The sequence below is a fragment of the Anomaloglossus baeobatrachus genome, chromosome 5, assembly GCF_048569485.1.
Source record: "Anomaloglossus baeobatrachus isolate aAnoBae1 chromosome 5, aAnoBae1.hap1, whole genome shotgun sequence".
Classification (NCBI taxonomy): Eukaryota; Metazoa; Chordata; class Amphibia; order Anura; family Aromobatidae; genus Anomaloglossus; species Anomaloglossus baeobatrachus.
In genome coordinates, this window is record NC_134357.1 from 529135102 (window position 1) to 529151274 (window position 16173).

At 43.8% G+C, this 16173-nt stretch overlaps 1 protein-coding gene across 1 annotated transcript; it reads left to right on the top strand.

Annotated features, from left to right (window-relative positions):
- Positions 1 to 1871: 1871 nt before the first annotated feature.
- LOC142312909 (uncharacterized) lies at positions 1872 to 16075 on the top strand. The gene is made up of 5 exons (XM_075351896.1): positions 1872 to 1877; positions 2518 to 2697; positions 2780 to 2903; positions 2980 to 3077; positions 15875 to 16075. The coding sequence occupies exons 1-5, from the start codon at positions 1872 to 1874 to the stop codon at positions 16073 to 16075; spliced, it is 609 nt and encodes a 202-aa protein (XP_075208011.1).
- The last annotated feature ends 98 nt before the right edge of the window (positions 16076 to 16173 follow it).

Here is a 16173-nt window from a genome sequence, read left to right on the forward strand (position 1 = left end):
GGCATTATGGAAATGTCGGAGCCTGCAACGATGATACGATAACGACGCTTTTGCGCTCGTTCATCGTATCATCTAGGATTTACACACTACGACATCGCAAGTGACGCCGGATGTGCATCACTTTCGATTTGACCCCACCGACATCGCACCTGCGATGTCGTAGTGTGCAAAGCCGCCCTTAGATCAGGAATAGAGCAGCCATTTATAGGACATTTCATAACTTTCCCAAATTGCTATAAAAAAATATATTCTATCAGAATTAACCTGCTTTTCAATTTGTACTAAAATATATCATTTTATTTATACATCTTTAAAATTCTTCATTTTACATTAGGGCCATAATCAGGGCAAGCCGCCGAGGAGTGGGGGCACCGAAAAATTAAGGGTGTACTCCATTGGCCAGGAAGGAGAAAGACGGAGGGAAAGCTCAGATTGGGTACTAATTGTATGTACTTTGGTGTTTTTGGGTGCCAGATAGTTGAGGTGGTCTTTTTTCATTTGTAGAGACCAGACCTCTAAAAATGATATGGGACATTGAACAATTACTAGGCACCCGTAGGATCCTTGAAAGAACATGAGTATAAGTTAATGAGTCCCTTTGAGTCTTTCCATGACTATATACTATTTCCATAATTAGGACAGGAAGGGCAAAATCTAGGGTGAGCCGCCGAGGAGTGGGGGCACTCGAAAAATTAGGGTGTGCTCCATTGGCCAGGCAGGAATGAGATGGAGGGATAGTCCATATCAGGTACTAAAGTGATTGCACATGTACCGGATGTATTGAGGTGTCAGAGACTTAGGTGGTCTGTATCGCTATAGAGATTTATTATTCTTTGCTATAACTGAGAGGGAGAGAGAAGGGACATACAAGGGCTAGCCGCCGAGGAATGGGGGCATCGTGTAAATAAGGATGTACTCCATTGACAGGTAGGGACAGGCCTTGTGAGGGTATTAATAAGGACATCTATAAGTGATTGATTCCCCTCAAGCCTTGATAGATATTTCAAAAGGAAGTGTATTTATTTCCTAGACCTATCCATCCCTCAAGAGTCTATAGTAGAGTGATTCAGACTACCTTTTTAACGTTTCACTGTGTGTAAATTTTGTTTGTCCTTGTTTGAAGAATTTTAAAGATGTATAAATAAAATGATATATTTTAGTACAAATTGAAAAGCAGGTTAATTCTGATAGAATAAGTGAGTTTGGTACCCGCTAGAGTATATTTTTTTCTGAGAATTTTTTTATAAAAAAATATACTCAGCACATTCTGCATTGAACTACTGTACCCAATTTTATTATATATTTTAGGAGTCAAAGTCGGTTCATTTTATACCGAGTCAATGACTCCGACTCCACAGCCCTGCTCACCTGCTCCTGTGATTTGAGAGATGATGTTAGTGGCTCTGGCCTCCCTACTGCACTTCCTGTGGGTCCTCCTGGCTGTATTCATATCCTATCCTTTTTTTCCTTTCAGTTTGTTCTGTTCTCCGCGTCTATCCTCTTTTCTTTGCTCTCTCTTTGTTCTTGCTCATTCTGCTCTATGCTCCTTCTCCCTCTTTGCTCTACTCCTTCTCCAGTACTGTGTTTTCCTTTAAATGTTTTTCTTTCAACTATGCTGTACTGAACAAGCTCCGCCCCTCTTCTGATTGGCTGTTCTCTTTCTGTCATCTCTCACAGCTCTCTGACTGGAAGAAGATGCTGCCTGGCCACTCTCTCCTCTTCAGCAGAGGCCATGCACAGTGTCCAGTGTGGGCGAGTCTGCATCTTTGTGTTGCGGCCGCTGTCCAGCCTGCAGCTATACAAACAGTGCTGGCCCGTAGCAGCCTTAATCAGCTACTTGTGACGCCCCAGGGGGCGTGGTGCTGGGAATGATGAAAGTAAAAGTGCACACACTGCGGCAGCCTCCGTCGGGCTTTGCCCCCCAGCTCATGGGCCCCATAGCAGTGGCATGGCCTGCCTCTATTGACGGTACGCCACTGCTAATGTGATAGAAGATTACAGCCCGGGAATCTTTCATATAGGAGACCCGAGGCCAGTCTGTGTATAGTGCTCCAATCTCAGACTGATTTTCTATGGATGTCGGAATGAGACTTGAGCAATTCAAATTATATTCTAGTGTACATGGTACATACATCTACACATTATATCTCCTTATATCTTCCACATATTATATGCTGAACTGTATTATTACATGGAACCTTTTATGATGTTACATTGTCTCATTTTCTCCCCATTGAGGTCCCTATAATATCAGATCCTCTCAGTGGAGATCTTCTATATAAGAGAATATTCCTGTTTCACCCATCCAGGATGGATAGGGACGGGGACAAGATGGCGGAGAGGATAATACACCTCACCCTAGAGATCCTCTTCCGGCTTACTGGAGAGGTGAGAGCTTCTGATGACGTCACATTACATCATTCTTATCTATGGGAATAACAGATGGACAGAACTGGAGAGGTGAGGACTCTGGAAATGTCTGTAGTGAGATTTATTAATGTGTCTCTCCATATCCAGGATTACACAGTAGTGAAGAAGACCTCTAGTGAGCGCTGTCAGGACCCTGTGTCTGAGGGATGGAGAAGACCCCTGAGCTCAATCACAGAGTCTCCACCTCACCCCCCGATACATGAGGACATCAATGACCAGAAGATCCTAGAACTTACCTACAAGATGATTGAGCTGCTGACTGGAGAGGTGACACTGCTGGGAATGCTGGGACATTATACTGTAACGCTATGAAGGGATCGGGGGATGACGGTATCATTGTATGTGTCAGGTTTCTATAAGGTGTCAGGATGTCACCGTCTATTTCTCCATGGAGGAGTGGGAGTATTTAGAAGGACACAGAGATCTGTACAAGGACGTCATGATGGAGGTTCCCCAGCCCCTCACATCACCAGGTAATAGACAGGGCTAAATACACATAATTATCTGTATGTAAAGAATGAATTCAGTCCCTGTATGTGTTTCCTCTAGTTCTATCCAGTAAGAGGAAAACACCAGAGAGATGTTCCCAACCTCTTCTTCCACAGGACTGTAAACAAGAAAATCCCAATGTTCCTCAGGATCATCAGGTAGATGGAGAAAAGGTGCCATGAAATCTCCCCTATGATGTGTAGACGGCTGTGAAGGTCTTGTGCTCAGTCTTGTTTTATCCTCCAGTATTATATGTTTTATACTTGTGTAATGAGAGCGATGGAGATGGCAGGATTAGAGCTGATCATGAATGAGACTTCTCCATATGCCTGTAATTGTGTACACCTATATGTATACTCCTGAATGTATATGGGAAATGACTTTGCCTCGCCTGACAGCTATTTTACTTGACTTCACCATACATAGCAACATTTGACTCAGCCGAGCGCTCCAATGCTCTTTGTAAGAGAGGCGATGCCAGATTTCTTTGGCAGTGGCTTATCTGTCAGGGAACAAAATCATTAGCAGTCTGAAATTGGACATGCCAAATTCTTATACCTGCCATCATCTTTTGGGGGAGATTTGAGAGGCCTCCATACTTACTAGAAAGATAGCTGATTTCGAAGAGTTCAGTCAACATTAGTCTAATGTGTATTGGTTGTTAGGCTATGTGTCCACGCTGCGGAAAATGCGCGGATTTTGCCGCGGATTTCTCGCGGAAAAGCCGCGGATTTTCCGAAAATCTGCAGCAGCGGCACTTCCCAGCCATTTCTATGGATTTTTCCACGGCGGATTTGCCGCGGATTTTGATCCGAAAAAATCTGCAACATGTCAATTATTCTTGCGGATTTTGATCCGGATTTTGGCTATAGAATTGGGAAAAAAAAAAAATCCGCATCAAAATCCGCGATAAATCCGTGGCAAATCCGCGGCAAAAAAAAGGTGCGGATTTGCCGTGAAAGTCGCGGATTTTCATGCAGAAAAATCCGCAGCAACATTCTACCGTGGACACATAGCCTAAGAAGTAAAATTTTTATCAGGGCTGTGTCATCTATAAGGTGTTGTGCTTGGTTTGAACAGTCACTTTACATTGACAGACTCCCTTTAAGTTCTTGAAATGAAGAAGTAATAATATAGGTTGTCTCGTACACAACATTTATCAACTAATTCTAAAATAGATGATCAATTTATAATCACTGCGGTCCTGCTGAGTGGTATATAGCTGTTGTACTCCACTAAACATTCAGAAAAGAACTTTACATAGGTGTATAATTATTATATTTTTCTAAAAAAACATGTAAGCACTGTTTGGTTGTTTTTTTTTGTTTTTTTAAAACCCTCAACAATTTGCGATGCGGCCACCTCTTAAGGTAGACTCATGGTAAAGAAGCCTTGTCTTCTCTGGAGATTGAAACTGTAAAAGATAATCATGTTCCTTCATAAGCTGGGTTTACACACTGAGACTTTCTAGCGATCCAACCTGCGATCTCAACCTAGCCGGGATCGCTACAAAGTCTCTGGTGAGCTGTCAAACAGGCAGACCTGGCCAACGACCTAACAGCGATCCGGACCTGCAGAGCGACTAGCTGGTCGTTGGGGACGTGTCAAAAAAGCAGGTGAACTTCACCCGACTTCATTTAATGCCGCGCGGCTCTGTGTGCCATGTAAATAAATAAATAATTAAAAAATCCGGCGTGCGGTCCCCCCCTATTTTAATACCAGCCAGTTAAAGCCATACGGCTGCAGGCTGGTATTCTCAGGATGGGGAGCCCCACGTTATGGGGAGCCCCCCAGCCTAACAATATCATCCAGCAGACGGCCAGAATTGCCGCATACATTAGATGCGACAGATCTGGGCCCATAGCTGCCAATAAGTCCAAGATTAATCATGTCAGGCGTCTCCCTGAGATACCTTCCATGATTAATCTGTAAATTACAGTTAAAAAACACACACACACGAAAAATCCTTTATTAGAAATAAAAAACACTAACAAATTCCCTCATTACCAATTTATTACCCACAACAGAGCCCTCCTTGTCCGGCGTAATCCACGGTCCTCCAGCGTCGCATCCAGCTCTGCTGCATGCAGAAGACACCGCCGCTCCGGTCACTTCCACGCAGCTAATGAAGAGAGCCGTGTGATCGGCTGAGCTGTCACTGAGGTTACCTGGATCCAGCGGTGGATCCAGTGGTGGCCGCGGGTAACCTCAGTGACAGTTCAGCTGATCGCGTTACTCACCTCATTTGCTGGTGATTTCCCCCCCTCTCTCATACTCACCGATCCCTGATCCCCGGCGCTGCACGGCGTTCACACTGCTCCGGCGGCTTTTCCTTTTTTGAAAAAGCCGGCCGCTCATTAAACAATCTCGTATTCCCTGCTTTCCCCGCCCACCGGCAAATGTGATTGGTTGCAGTGAGACACGCCCACACGCTGAGTGACAGCTGTGTCACTGCACCCAATCACAGCAGCCGGTGGGCGTGTCTATACTGTGCAGTAAAATAAATAAATAAATAATTAAGAAATCCGGCGTGCGGTTCCCCTATTTTAATACCAGCCAGATAAAGCCATAGGGCTGCAGGCTGGTATTCTCAGGATGGGGAGCTCCACGTTATGGGGAGCCCCCCAGCCTAACAATATCAGTCAGCAGCCGCCCAGAATTGCCGCATACATTAGATGCGACAGTTCTGGGACTGTACCCGGCTCTTCCCGATTTGCCCTGGTGCGTTGGCAAATCGGGGTAATAAGGAGTTATTGGCAGCCAATAGCTGCCAATAAGTCCTAGATTAATCATGTCAGGCGTCTCCCCGAGATTCCTTCCATGATTAATCTGTAAGTGACAGTAAATAAACACACACACACCCGAAAAATCCTTTATTAGAAATTAAAAACACAAACACATTCCCTCATTACCAATTTATTACCCACAACAAAGCCCTCCTTGTCCGGCGTAATCCACGGTCCTCCAGCGTCGCATCCAGCTCTGCTGCATGCAGGTGACAGGAGCAGCAGAAGACACAGCCGCTCCGGTCACCTCCACGCAGCTAATGGAGACAGCCGTGTGATCGGCTGAGCTGTCACTGAGGTTACCTGGATCCAGCGGTGGATCCAGCGGTGGCCGCGGGTAACCTCAGTGACTGCTAAGCTGATCGCGCTACTCACCTCATTTGCTGCGTGGAGCTGACCGGAGCGGCGGTGAGTAGCGCGATCAGCTGAGCTGTCACTGAGGTTACCCGCGGCCACCGCTGCATCCACCGCTGGATCCAGGTAACCTCAGTGACAGCTCAGCCGATCACACGGCTCTCTTCATTAGCTGCGTGGAGGTGACCGGAGCGGCGGTGTCTTCTGCTGCTCCTGTCACCTGCATGCAGCAGAGCTGGACGCGACGCTGGAGGACCGTGGATTACGCCGGACAAGGAGGGCTTTGTTGTGGGTAATAAATTGGTAATGAGGGAATTTGTTAGTGTTTTTTACTTCTAATAAAGGATTTTTCGGGTGTGTGTGTTTTTTAACTGTAATTTACAGATTAATCATGGAGGGTGTCTCATAGACGCCTGACATGATTAATCTAGGACTTATTGGCAGCTATGGGCTGCCAATAACTCCTTATTACCCCGATTTGCCAACGCACCAGGGCAAATCGGGAAGAGCCGGGTACAGTCCCAAAACTGTCGCATCTAATGTATGCGGCAATTCTGGGCGGCTGCTGGCTGATATTGTTAGGCTGGGGGGCTCCCCATAACGTGGAGCTCCCCATCCTGAGAATACCAGCCTTCAGCCGTATGGCTTTATCTGGCTGGTATTAAAATTGGGGGGACCTCACGCCGGATTTTTTAATTATTTATTTATTTTACTGCACAGTATAGACACGCCCACCGGCTGCTGTGATTGGGTGCAGTGACACAGCTGTCACTCAGCGTGTGGGCGTGTCTCACTGCAACCAATCATATTTGCCGGTGGGCGGGGAAAAGCAGGGAATACGAGATTGTTTAATGAGCGGCCGGCTTTTTAAAAAAGGAAAAGCCGCTGGAGCAGAGTGAACGCCGTGCAGCGCCGGGGATCGGGGAACAGTGAGTATGAGAGAGGGGGGGACACTTCAGTCACTCGGGGGATTAGCGGTCACCGGTGAATCCTTCACCGGTGACCGCTAATCAGGACGCTACATAGACAGATCCGCGGAGTCGCTGTAAAGTCCCATTTACACACTGAAACTTGCTAGCGATGCATGCTGCACAGCGGAAGACAAAGGACCTAGGAATGGTCCTGAACGATTTGTAGCGATCACAACTTCACAGCAGGGGCCAGGTCGCTGATAGGTTTCACACACTGCAATGTCGCTGGGGAGGTCGCTGTAACGTCACAAAACCGGTGATGTTACAGCGATGTCGTTTGCGATGTTGCAGTGTGTAAACCCAGCTATAGATGTCTCTTATCATGGCTAAAGTATTTACTTATAACTAAGATCCTCCATGTATCTTATCACACTTGTGGCTCTTCATTGTACCTTTTCTAGCTCCATTGCATCCTTTCTAGAAACTGGTGTCCAGAACTGAGCTATATATTCCAGATGAGTCCTGTGAGTCTATACCCCTTTTAATATAGGACAATATCTTGCTGGCTTTTTGAAAGTCACTGATTGCCATTGCATGCTGTTATTTTGTTGTTCATCTACAAGCACATGCAGATACTTCTTTATAAGTGACTCTCCTAGTTTTTCTCCACCTATAACGTATGATGACTACATATTATTAATGCCCATGTTCATAACTTTACATTGAACTTCATCTGCCAAGAGGATGCTCACACACTCCGTTTGTACAAGTCAGCGTATAACTTATGAACTTCCCCCATAGACCTCATCACATTACATACTGTAGTTTGGTGAAGGGACAGAGGTATTGCCTAAGGCCCCCATCCACAAAGGAGGCCCCATGCTTCTACAGCCCATGAATGAAGTGGACAGAGGATGTACAGCATTACTTACAGAGAGTGTATAATGCCGTACATCCTCCATAGTCCTGCTGCTTCTGTTTTTGCTAGTGTCTGGCCAGCAGTTGAGATGGAGTGAAAGACCTGGATTACAGCAGTGTGCATACAGGAAAGGAAGCAGCCTGCAATCCTGTCTCTGATGTGTCTCTTTTCTCATCATTATATCTGACCCCTCCATAGCACTGGACCTGGCATGTGGTGTGGCAGATCTAAAAAAGAGGGTAGTTGTATTATTATTATTTATTATTATAGCGCCATTTATTCCATGGCGCTTTACAAGTGAAAGAGGGTATATGTACATCAATCATTACCAGTGCAAAACAGGCTGGTATAGGAGGAGAGAGGACCCTGCCCGCGAGGGCTCACAGTCTATAGGAAATGGGTGATGGTACAAGAGGTGAGGACAGAGCTGGTTGCACAGTGGTGTACTGGACTGAGGGCTATTTGTAGGTTGTAGGCTTGTTGGAAGAGATGGGTCTTGAGGTTCCTCTTGAAGCTTTCCACTGTAGGGGAGAGTCTGGTATGCTGAGGTAGAGCGTTCCAGAGTATGGGGGAGGCACGCGAAAAATCTTGTACGCGATTGTGGGAAGAGGAGATCTTGTGAGGATCTGAAGTTGCGTGCAGGTAGGTACTGGGAGACTAGGTCACAGATATAGGGAGGAGACAGGTTGTGGATGGCTTTGTATGTCATGGTTATTATTTTGAACTGAAGTCGTCGGGCAATGGGAAGCCAGTGAAGGGATTGGCAGAGTGGCGAGGCTGGGAAATAGCGAGGGGGGAGGTGGATTAAGCGGGCTGCAGAGTTTAGGATAGATTGGATGGGTGCAAGAGTGTTGGAAGGGAGGCCAGAGAGCAGGAGGTTGCAGTAGTCGAGGCGGGAGATGATGAGGGCATGCACTAATGTTTTTGCTGATTCTTCGTTAAGGAAAGCACGGATCCGGAAGATATTTTTGAGTTGTAGTCTACATGAGGTGAAGAGGGCTTGGATGTGTGGCTTGAAGGATAGAGCAGAGTCAAGGGTTACTCCAAGGCAACGAGCTTGTGAGACTGGGGAGAGTGAGCAACCATCAAGTTTGATGGAAAGGCTTTTTGGAGGAGATGAGTGAGGAGGAGGAAAGACAATGAACTTTGTTTTGTCCATGTTAAGTTTTTAGGAATCGTGCAGAGAAGAAGGATGAAATAGCAGACAGACATTATGGAATTTTGATTAGTAGAGAGGTAATGTCAGGTCGAGAGAGGTAGATCTGTGTGTCATCGGCATAGAGATGATACTGAAAGCCGTGGGACTCTATGAGCTGTCCCAGGCCGAAGGTGTAAATGGAGAACAGCAGGGGTCCAAGAACTGAGCCATGGGGGACACCGACAGATAGGGGGCGAGATGAGGAAGTGGTGTGAGAATGGGAGACGCTGAAAGTTCGGTCGGTTAGGTATGAGGAGATCTAAGATAGGGCTAAGTCTGTGATGCCCAGAGATGAGAGAATCTGTAGTAGGAGGGAATGATCTACGGTTTCGGAGGCAGAGGACAGGTCCAGGAGGAGGAGGATGGAGTAGTGTCGCTTGGCTTTGGCGGTTAGTAGATCATTGGTGACTTTGGTTAGGGCAGTTTCAGTAGAGTGATGTGGTTTGAAGCCAGATTGTAGATGGTCAAAGAGGGAGCAGGAGGAGAGGTATGAGGACAGTTGAAGATGGACGTGTATGTTATATTATTATTTATCTTTAGAGCACCATTAATTCCATGGTGCTTGTATATAAGGGGTTAATACTAAACAAAATATAAATTTAAATGAACAAACTGATAGTGACAGATGGGAGAGGGTCCTGCCCTTGCGAGCTTACATTCTACACGGTAATGGGGAAGGAGACAGTAGGTTAGGGGGTTTGCAGCAGCCCTGGTGGTGGTAAGGCTGCAGCGGGGTCATTGCAGGCTGTAAGTTTTTCTAAGAAATGGTTTTTCAAGTTCCATCTGAAAGTTTTGAATGTGGTGGATAATCGGACATGTTGGGGCACAGGATTCCAGAGGCTGGAGTGAACTCATGATGAGTTTTGCAGGCAATTGGGAGAGGAATATTCCAGTGTAGAGGAGAAAAGGAGATCTTGGAAGGGCTGGAGACTACGTTTTGGAAGATATCGGAAGATTAGTTCAGAGATATACAAGGAAGACAGATTATAGACAGCTTTGTAGGTCAATGTTAGTAGCTTGAATTGGATGCTTTTTTAAAATTGGGAGTCAATGAAGGGCTATTCAGAACGGAGAAGCGAAGGAGTAGCAAAAAGAGAGGTGGATTAGATGGGCAGCAAAGCAAAGAATGGACTGGCGAGGTGCCTGAGTGTTAGCAGGAAGGCCACAGAGAAGGATGTTGCAGTAGTCAAGGCGGGTGATGAGGAGGGCAGGCATCAGCATTTTAGGAGATTGAGGGTTGAGGAAACAGCAAATTCTTGAAACATTTTTGAGTTTGGAGACATCAGGAGGTGGCGAGAGCTTGGATGTGTGGTTTGAAAGACAAGACAGAGTCAATGGTTACTCTGAGGCAGTCGATTTCAGGAGGAGAGAGTGATGTTATTTATTGTGATAGATGGATCAGGTTGGGAAGTTAGGCGAGATGGAGGAAAGATGATGGGTTCAGAGTTGTCTATGTTGAGCTTTAGGAAGCGAGAGATGAAGGAGGACATGGCTGATAGACACTCCAACGTTCTGGACAACAAAGAGGTGAGATCTAGCCTAGAGAAGTAGATCTGAGTGTTATCAGTGTATAGATGGTACTGGAAGTCCCAGGGAAAAGAGATAAATTGAGAATAGTAGGGGTCCCAGGACAGAGCCTTACGGATACCAACAGAGAGAGGGGGGGATGAGGAGGTAGTGTGGGAGTGAGAGACACTAAATGTGTAGTTGGAAAGTTTGGAAAGGTATGAGGAGATCCATGAGAGGGGATGGTCTGTGATACCAAGGGAAGAATGGACCTGTAGTAGGAGGGAGTGGTTGACTGTGTCAAACGCAGAGGAGAGGTTTAGATTTCCCGGTGATACAATAAATATATATAATATATATTATATACGGTATATAAGAGGGTGATATAGGGAAGGGGCAAAATGGATGGTATCGGTGAACCTTTAAGGAAATCATTGAATAAAATAGCTTCACAATTACAATGGCAGTCCTAATTATATACCTGACCTTCTAACTGCTCATTGATGTTTGGGGACCCTATAAATTACACCGGAAATTACCTTTTCACCATTTAATTCACTATGTAATTCCACCCACTATTTCATCTGTCACACTCTTTCATATCACTGCTAACATACAGACATACTCCTTCACCTTTTTTCCTATTTGACCGGTCTTTCTGAAAGAACGTAAACTTCTGAAAATTTACAGCCTGATCATGTTAAGAGTCCAACCATTTCCTATCAAGACCAACTACATCAATGTGTTCCTTCAGCAACATTTTAGGTCCCTTTTATTTTCCCACATCTAATTTCAGAAATGCTATTTCTGGAACCTACCTAACTCCAATACTTAAGTCATGTATTTACTGTATCTCCCTATGTTCCCGCTGTTTTTCCTGGGATGGAACAGGCAATATGCCAGAGAATACTACTTTGTACTTTTGGAGGTTCTTCCCTTCAGGTGGCAGCCTAATTTTTTAAAATAATTCTTACGTAAGGATCCACCACCCACCACTGCCATTGGTTCCCATGTGGACCACAAAAGCTGGATCATCACCATACGACCACATGCCTAACCTCGGCTCCAGGGAGACAGCAAACCAATCGGCTTAGGCAATCTTGGTGACAAATTTCTATCTTTCTTCCTATTTGTAGAATCATCTATAAACACCAACTGTCTAATCCTACCTATATTACTTTTCCCCTCACTACTAGCTGGGTTAATTTCCCAGCTGTTAGAGAGAGCCGTATGCACTAGTGTTGCCATTTCTGAAATTGACCTGCTTGTCTAATCACTAGTGATGAGTGAGCACTACCATGCTCGAGTGCTTGGTAATGTAACTAGTGATGAGTGAGCATTATCATACTCTAGTCCTCCTCACTAATTGACAGTCTTGACAGGAACATGCTGCTCATTCAGCAAGAAATCACCCTCAGTGTTGTATATAGCTCCTTCAGATCTCTGATGAAAGCTTTCATATGGCCAACATGGGCACATCTGCCACAGAAATATTCACCCTCTAACCTTGCTCCAGTTGTACATACATATGGCAGATGGTGCACTGAAGGAAACCTCTAATCTTGCTTTCCATTAGCTAAGCAAAAAAAAAAAATCACTAAAGAATAATACAAATTGGTAAAAAATTAAATACTTAAAGGTCTTCAACTATATTTGTAATTTCTAGGGATGAGCGAATGTATTTGCCACTATTCGGTATCCGACGGATAACGGGCTATTCGCACCTTTCGGTATCCGACGAGTAAAACTACATCCGCTTCGATACTTTCAGTTTCATTTTTGACTTCCTGGCGCTTGTTTTCCAGCCTGCAGGTCCGGCGTAATGAGAGAAAGAGAGACTGTGCCCATACTGTTTCTGCCTTTTCCTCAGTCACCACAGCTCGCCATTAGGTCCAACGTGAAATTAGTCTGGTTTCCCATACACTTTTATATTGGGCGTCGAATATTTGCGAATAGTCGAATAGCGGTGACGTATTTGCCGGATATTCGGTGAAGCGAATATTAGGATATTCGCTCATCCCTAGTAATTTTATGTATCAACCACATATTGTGCAAGCCTCAAAATTGAGCAAATTCTCCCCAATTGGGGGCCTAAAATTTCTATTGCTGAACTGTAATTTTTACCAGAGGAAGCGACGTGATGGAGGGTTAAGGCAAGCGTGTGTCATTGGCACGGTAAATCAGTGGAGGCACCTGTACTTTATGGAGAGGGGTGCAACCTGGGGGAAGTGTGCGGTGATTATATAATTTACTATTTAAAATAATCAATTTAGTTATACAAATAAGGAAATGACATATAATCATATAAAGTACAAATCCAGCGCAATCTCATGACATAGTAAAAATATATATTTTCTTCTTTATTCATAAATTTCCATAAAATCCAAGGGGTACATGCAGCATAAAATTATTAGATGCCCAGGTCAGAGCGACGCGTTTCAACAAACTGTCTTAGGCCCCTTTCACATTGCGTTTTACCTTCCGCTCACAGGTCCCGTCGGAGCATCCGTCCGAACCGCCCCTCCTCCACTCTGCAAAGCGTGTTCCGGACGCATGCGCCCGATAGGGCCATTCACTGCTATGGAGCGCACTGCGTTAGCGTGTGCTCTGTTTTGTGCCATTTTTTGCACATATAGAATCTGCAGACGGACACCCGAACGTAGTCCACCTACGTTCGGGTGTCCGTCTTCAGAAACGTATATGTGCAAAAAATGGCACAAAACAGAGTACACGCTAACGCAGTGCACTCCATAGCAGTGAATGACCCTGTCGGGCGCATGCGTCCGGAACACGCTTTACAGAGTGGAGGAGGGGCGGTTCGGACGGATGCCCCGACGGGACCTGTGAGCGGAAGGTAAAACGCAATGTGAAAGGAGCCTTAGTCATGGTCTGAACCAAGACTGACCAAATCCTTCTTTAAGAAGGTTGTCCACCCCAGATTAATTGCTCACCTGTGAGGTAGGCTTACTAGGGGTTAACATACAAGAAAAACAGACACATTATAAAAACACATGCAAGCATATAGATACCATATCTATTAGTGAAAGAGTGTAAAAATATATCAGGAATCATGGTAATATTCAAGGGGAAAAAATAGTCAAATTATTACAATAATTTTAATCTAATTATTCATTATTTATATTTTCTTATTTTTATTTTCTATTTTTGACTATTTTCTCACTTGAAACTATTCACATTATGGACATATTGACCGTATTATAACCGAATATAGAGAAAGAGAGAAGAGTACAGCAATGCAAAAAAGAAAAAGAAGAGTAAAAAAAAATTCAATGTAGAATTAAAAATATCAATAATGGGAGTGTAGTTTTTACAACAAATTATAGTCTGCAATATAAAAAGATCGTTGAAATAATAAATAAATATCTACCACTTTTGAATGAGGATCAAAAACTAAAAGGAATCTTAAGTAACGGTGCACATTGCATTGCAAAAAGAGCGCCTACTCTAGCCAACCTGCTCTCACCAAGTCTCTATATAGGAGAAGGTACTAATAAGAAGACATGGTTGAATGCTGATGGCTTCTATAGGTGTGGTGCGAACCGATGCAAAACTTGTAGATATGTCAAAAGTAATAAAAGTTTTTTCTCTAGTTACAACAAAAAAGAATTTTTGATCAAAAATTACATCAATTGTAACCGAATATGTGGTATATTCAATAGTCTGCACATTATGCGACATTCAATATATAGGTTGTACTAATGGGCCACTTAAAGTGAGGATTAGGAGGCATATTTTAGATGCTGGGAACTCTAGAGCATTAGCCGCATCTGCGGTTTCAAAACATTTCAGCGATGCCCATGGTGGTAGTTTAAATAGCATGGAAGTTATGGGGATTGAAAAAGTCATCAAACCATTACGGGGTGGAGATCACAGGAGGAAACGTCTCAACCGAGAGACCTTCTGGATCTTCACCCTGGAAAGTAGATACCCCCATGGATCAATAGCAGACAGGATTTAATTCTACATTATTGAATATTTTTTTTCTCTTCTTTTTCTTTTTTGCATTGCTGTACTCTTCTCTCTTTCTCTATATTCGGTTATAATACGGTCAATATGTCCATAATGTGAATAGTTTCAAGTGAGAAAATAGTCAAAAATAAAAAAATAAGAAAATATAAATAATGAATAATTAGATTAAAATTATTGTAATAATTTGACTATTTTTTTCCCCTTGAATATTACCATAATTCCTGATATATTTTTACACTCTTTCACTAATAGATATGGTATCTATATGCTTGCATGTGTTTTTATAATGTGTCTGTTTTTCTTGTATGTTAACCCCTAGTAAGCCTACCTCACAGGTGAGCAATTACTCTGGGGTGGACAACCTAAGGGTATGTGCGCACGTTGCTTTTTACCTGCTTTTTACCTGCTTTTTTGCTGCTTTTTCTTCTGCGCTGTTTAATGCCAAAATGGATGTGTTCTTCTATTCAAGCAAAGTCTATGGGAATTTGGGTTTCTTGTTCACACTATGTTGTTCAAAATGCTGCCTTTTTGAGGCAGAACTTTGGTCAAAAACTCAGCTTTTCAAAGAAGCAACATGTCAATTGTTTTTGCCATTTGGGTTTTGCACTGCAAAGCTGAGTTTTTGACCAAAGTTCTGCCACAAAAAGGCAGCATTTTGAACAACATAGTGTGAACAAGAAACCCAAATTCCCATAGACTTTGCTTGAATAGAAGAACACATCCATTTTGGCATTAAACAGCGCAGAAGAAAAAGCAGCAAAAAAGCAGGTAAAAAGCAGATAAAAAGCAACGTGCGCACATACCCTAAGACAGTTTGTTGAAACGCGTCGCTCTGACCTAGGCATCTAATAATTTTATGCTGCATGTACCCCTTGGATTTTATGGAAATTTATGAATAAAGAAGAAAATATATATTTTTACTATTTCATGAGATTGCGCTGGATTTGTAATTTATATCTACCCGGAGACTTCAACCATCCATGCGCTGAATCTACTACTATGGAACTGCAGCAAGTCTGGTGAGCTAATACCACATTTGTATTCACATATAATCATAGTGTGAAACCACTTTACAGTTGGTTGTCGTAGGTGGAAGAGAGCACCCAGGACATTGCAACACCTTGTTCTGGCCCTGACAGGAGACAGGAGGAGTTGTATTTTGTTACCATTATTTGCTATTGATCCCAGCTTATAAGGAGTTAATCCAGCATTTGAACACTTACTATTGGTGCCCAAAATGTGCAAAATGCTAGAGTATTGATTTACATCAGCTCATATTATTCCCATTCAGGTCCCTACAATATCGGATCCTCTCAGTGGAGATCTTCTAGATAAGAGAATTCTCCTGATTGACCCATCAAGGATGTATAAAGACAAGGACAAGATGGCGGAGAGGATTTTACACCTCACCCTAGAGATCCTCTTCCGGCTTACTGGAGAGGTGAGAGCTTCTGATGACGTCACATTACATCATTCTTATCTATGGGAATAACAGATGGACAGAACTGGAGAGGTGAGGACTCTGGAAATGTCTGTAGTGAGATTTATTAATGTGTCTCTCCATAACCAGGATTACACAGTAGTGAAGAA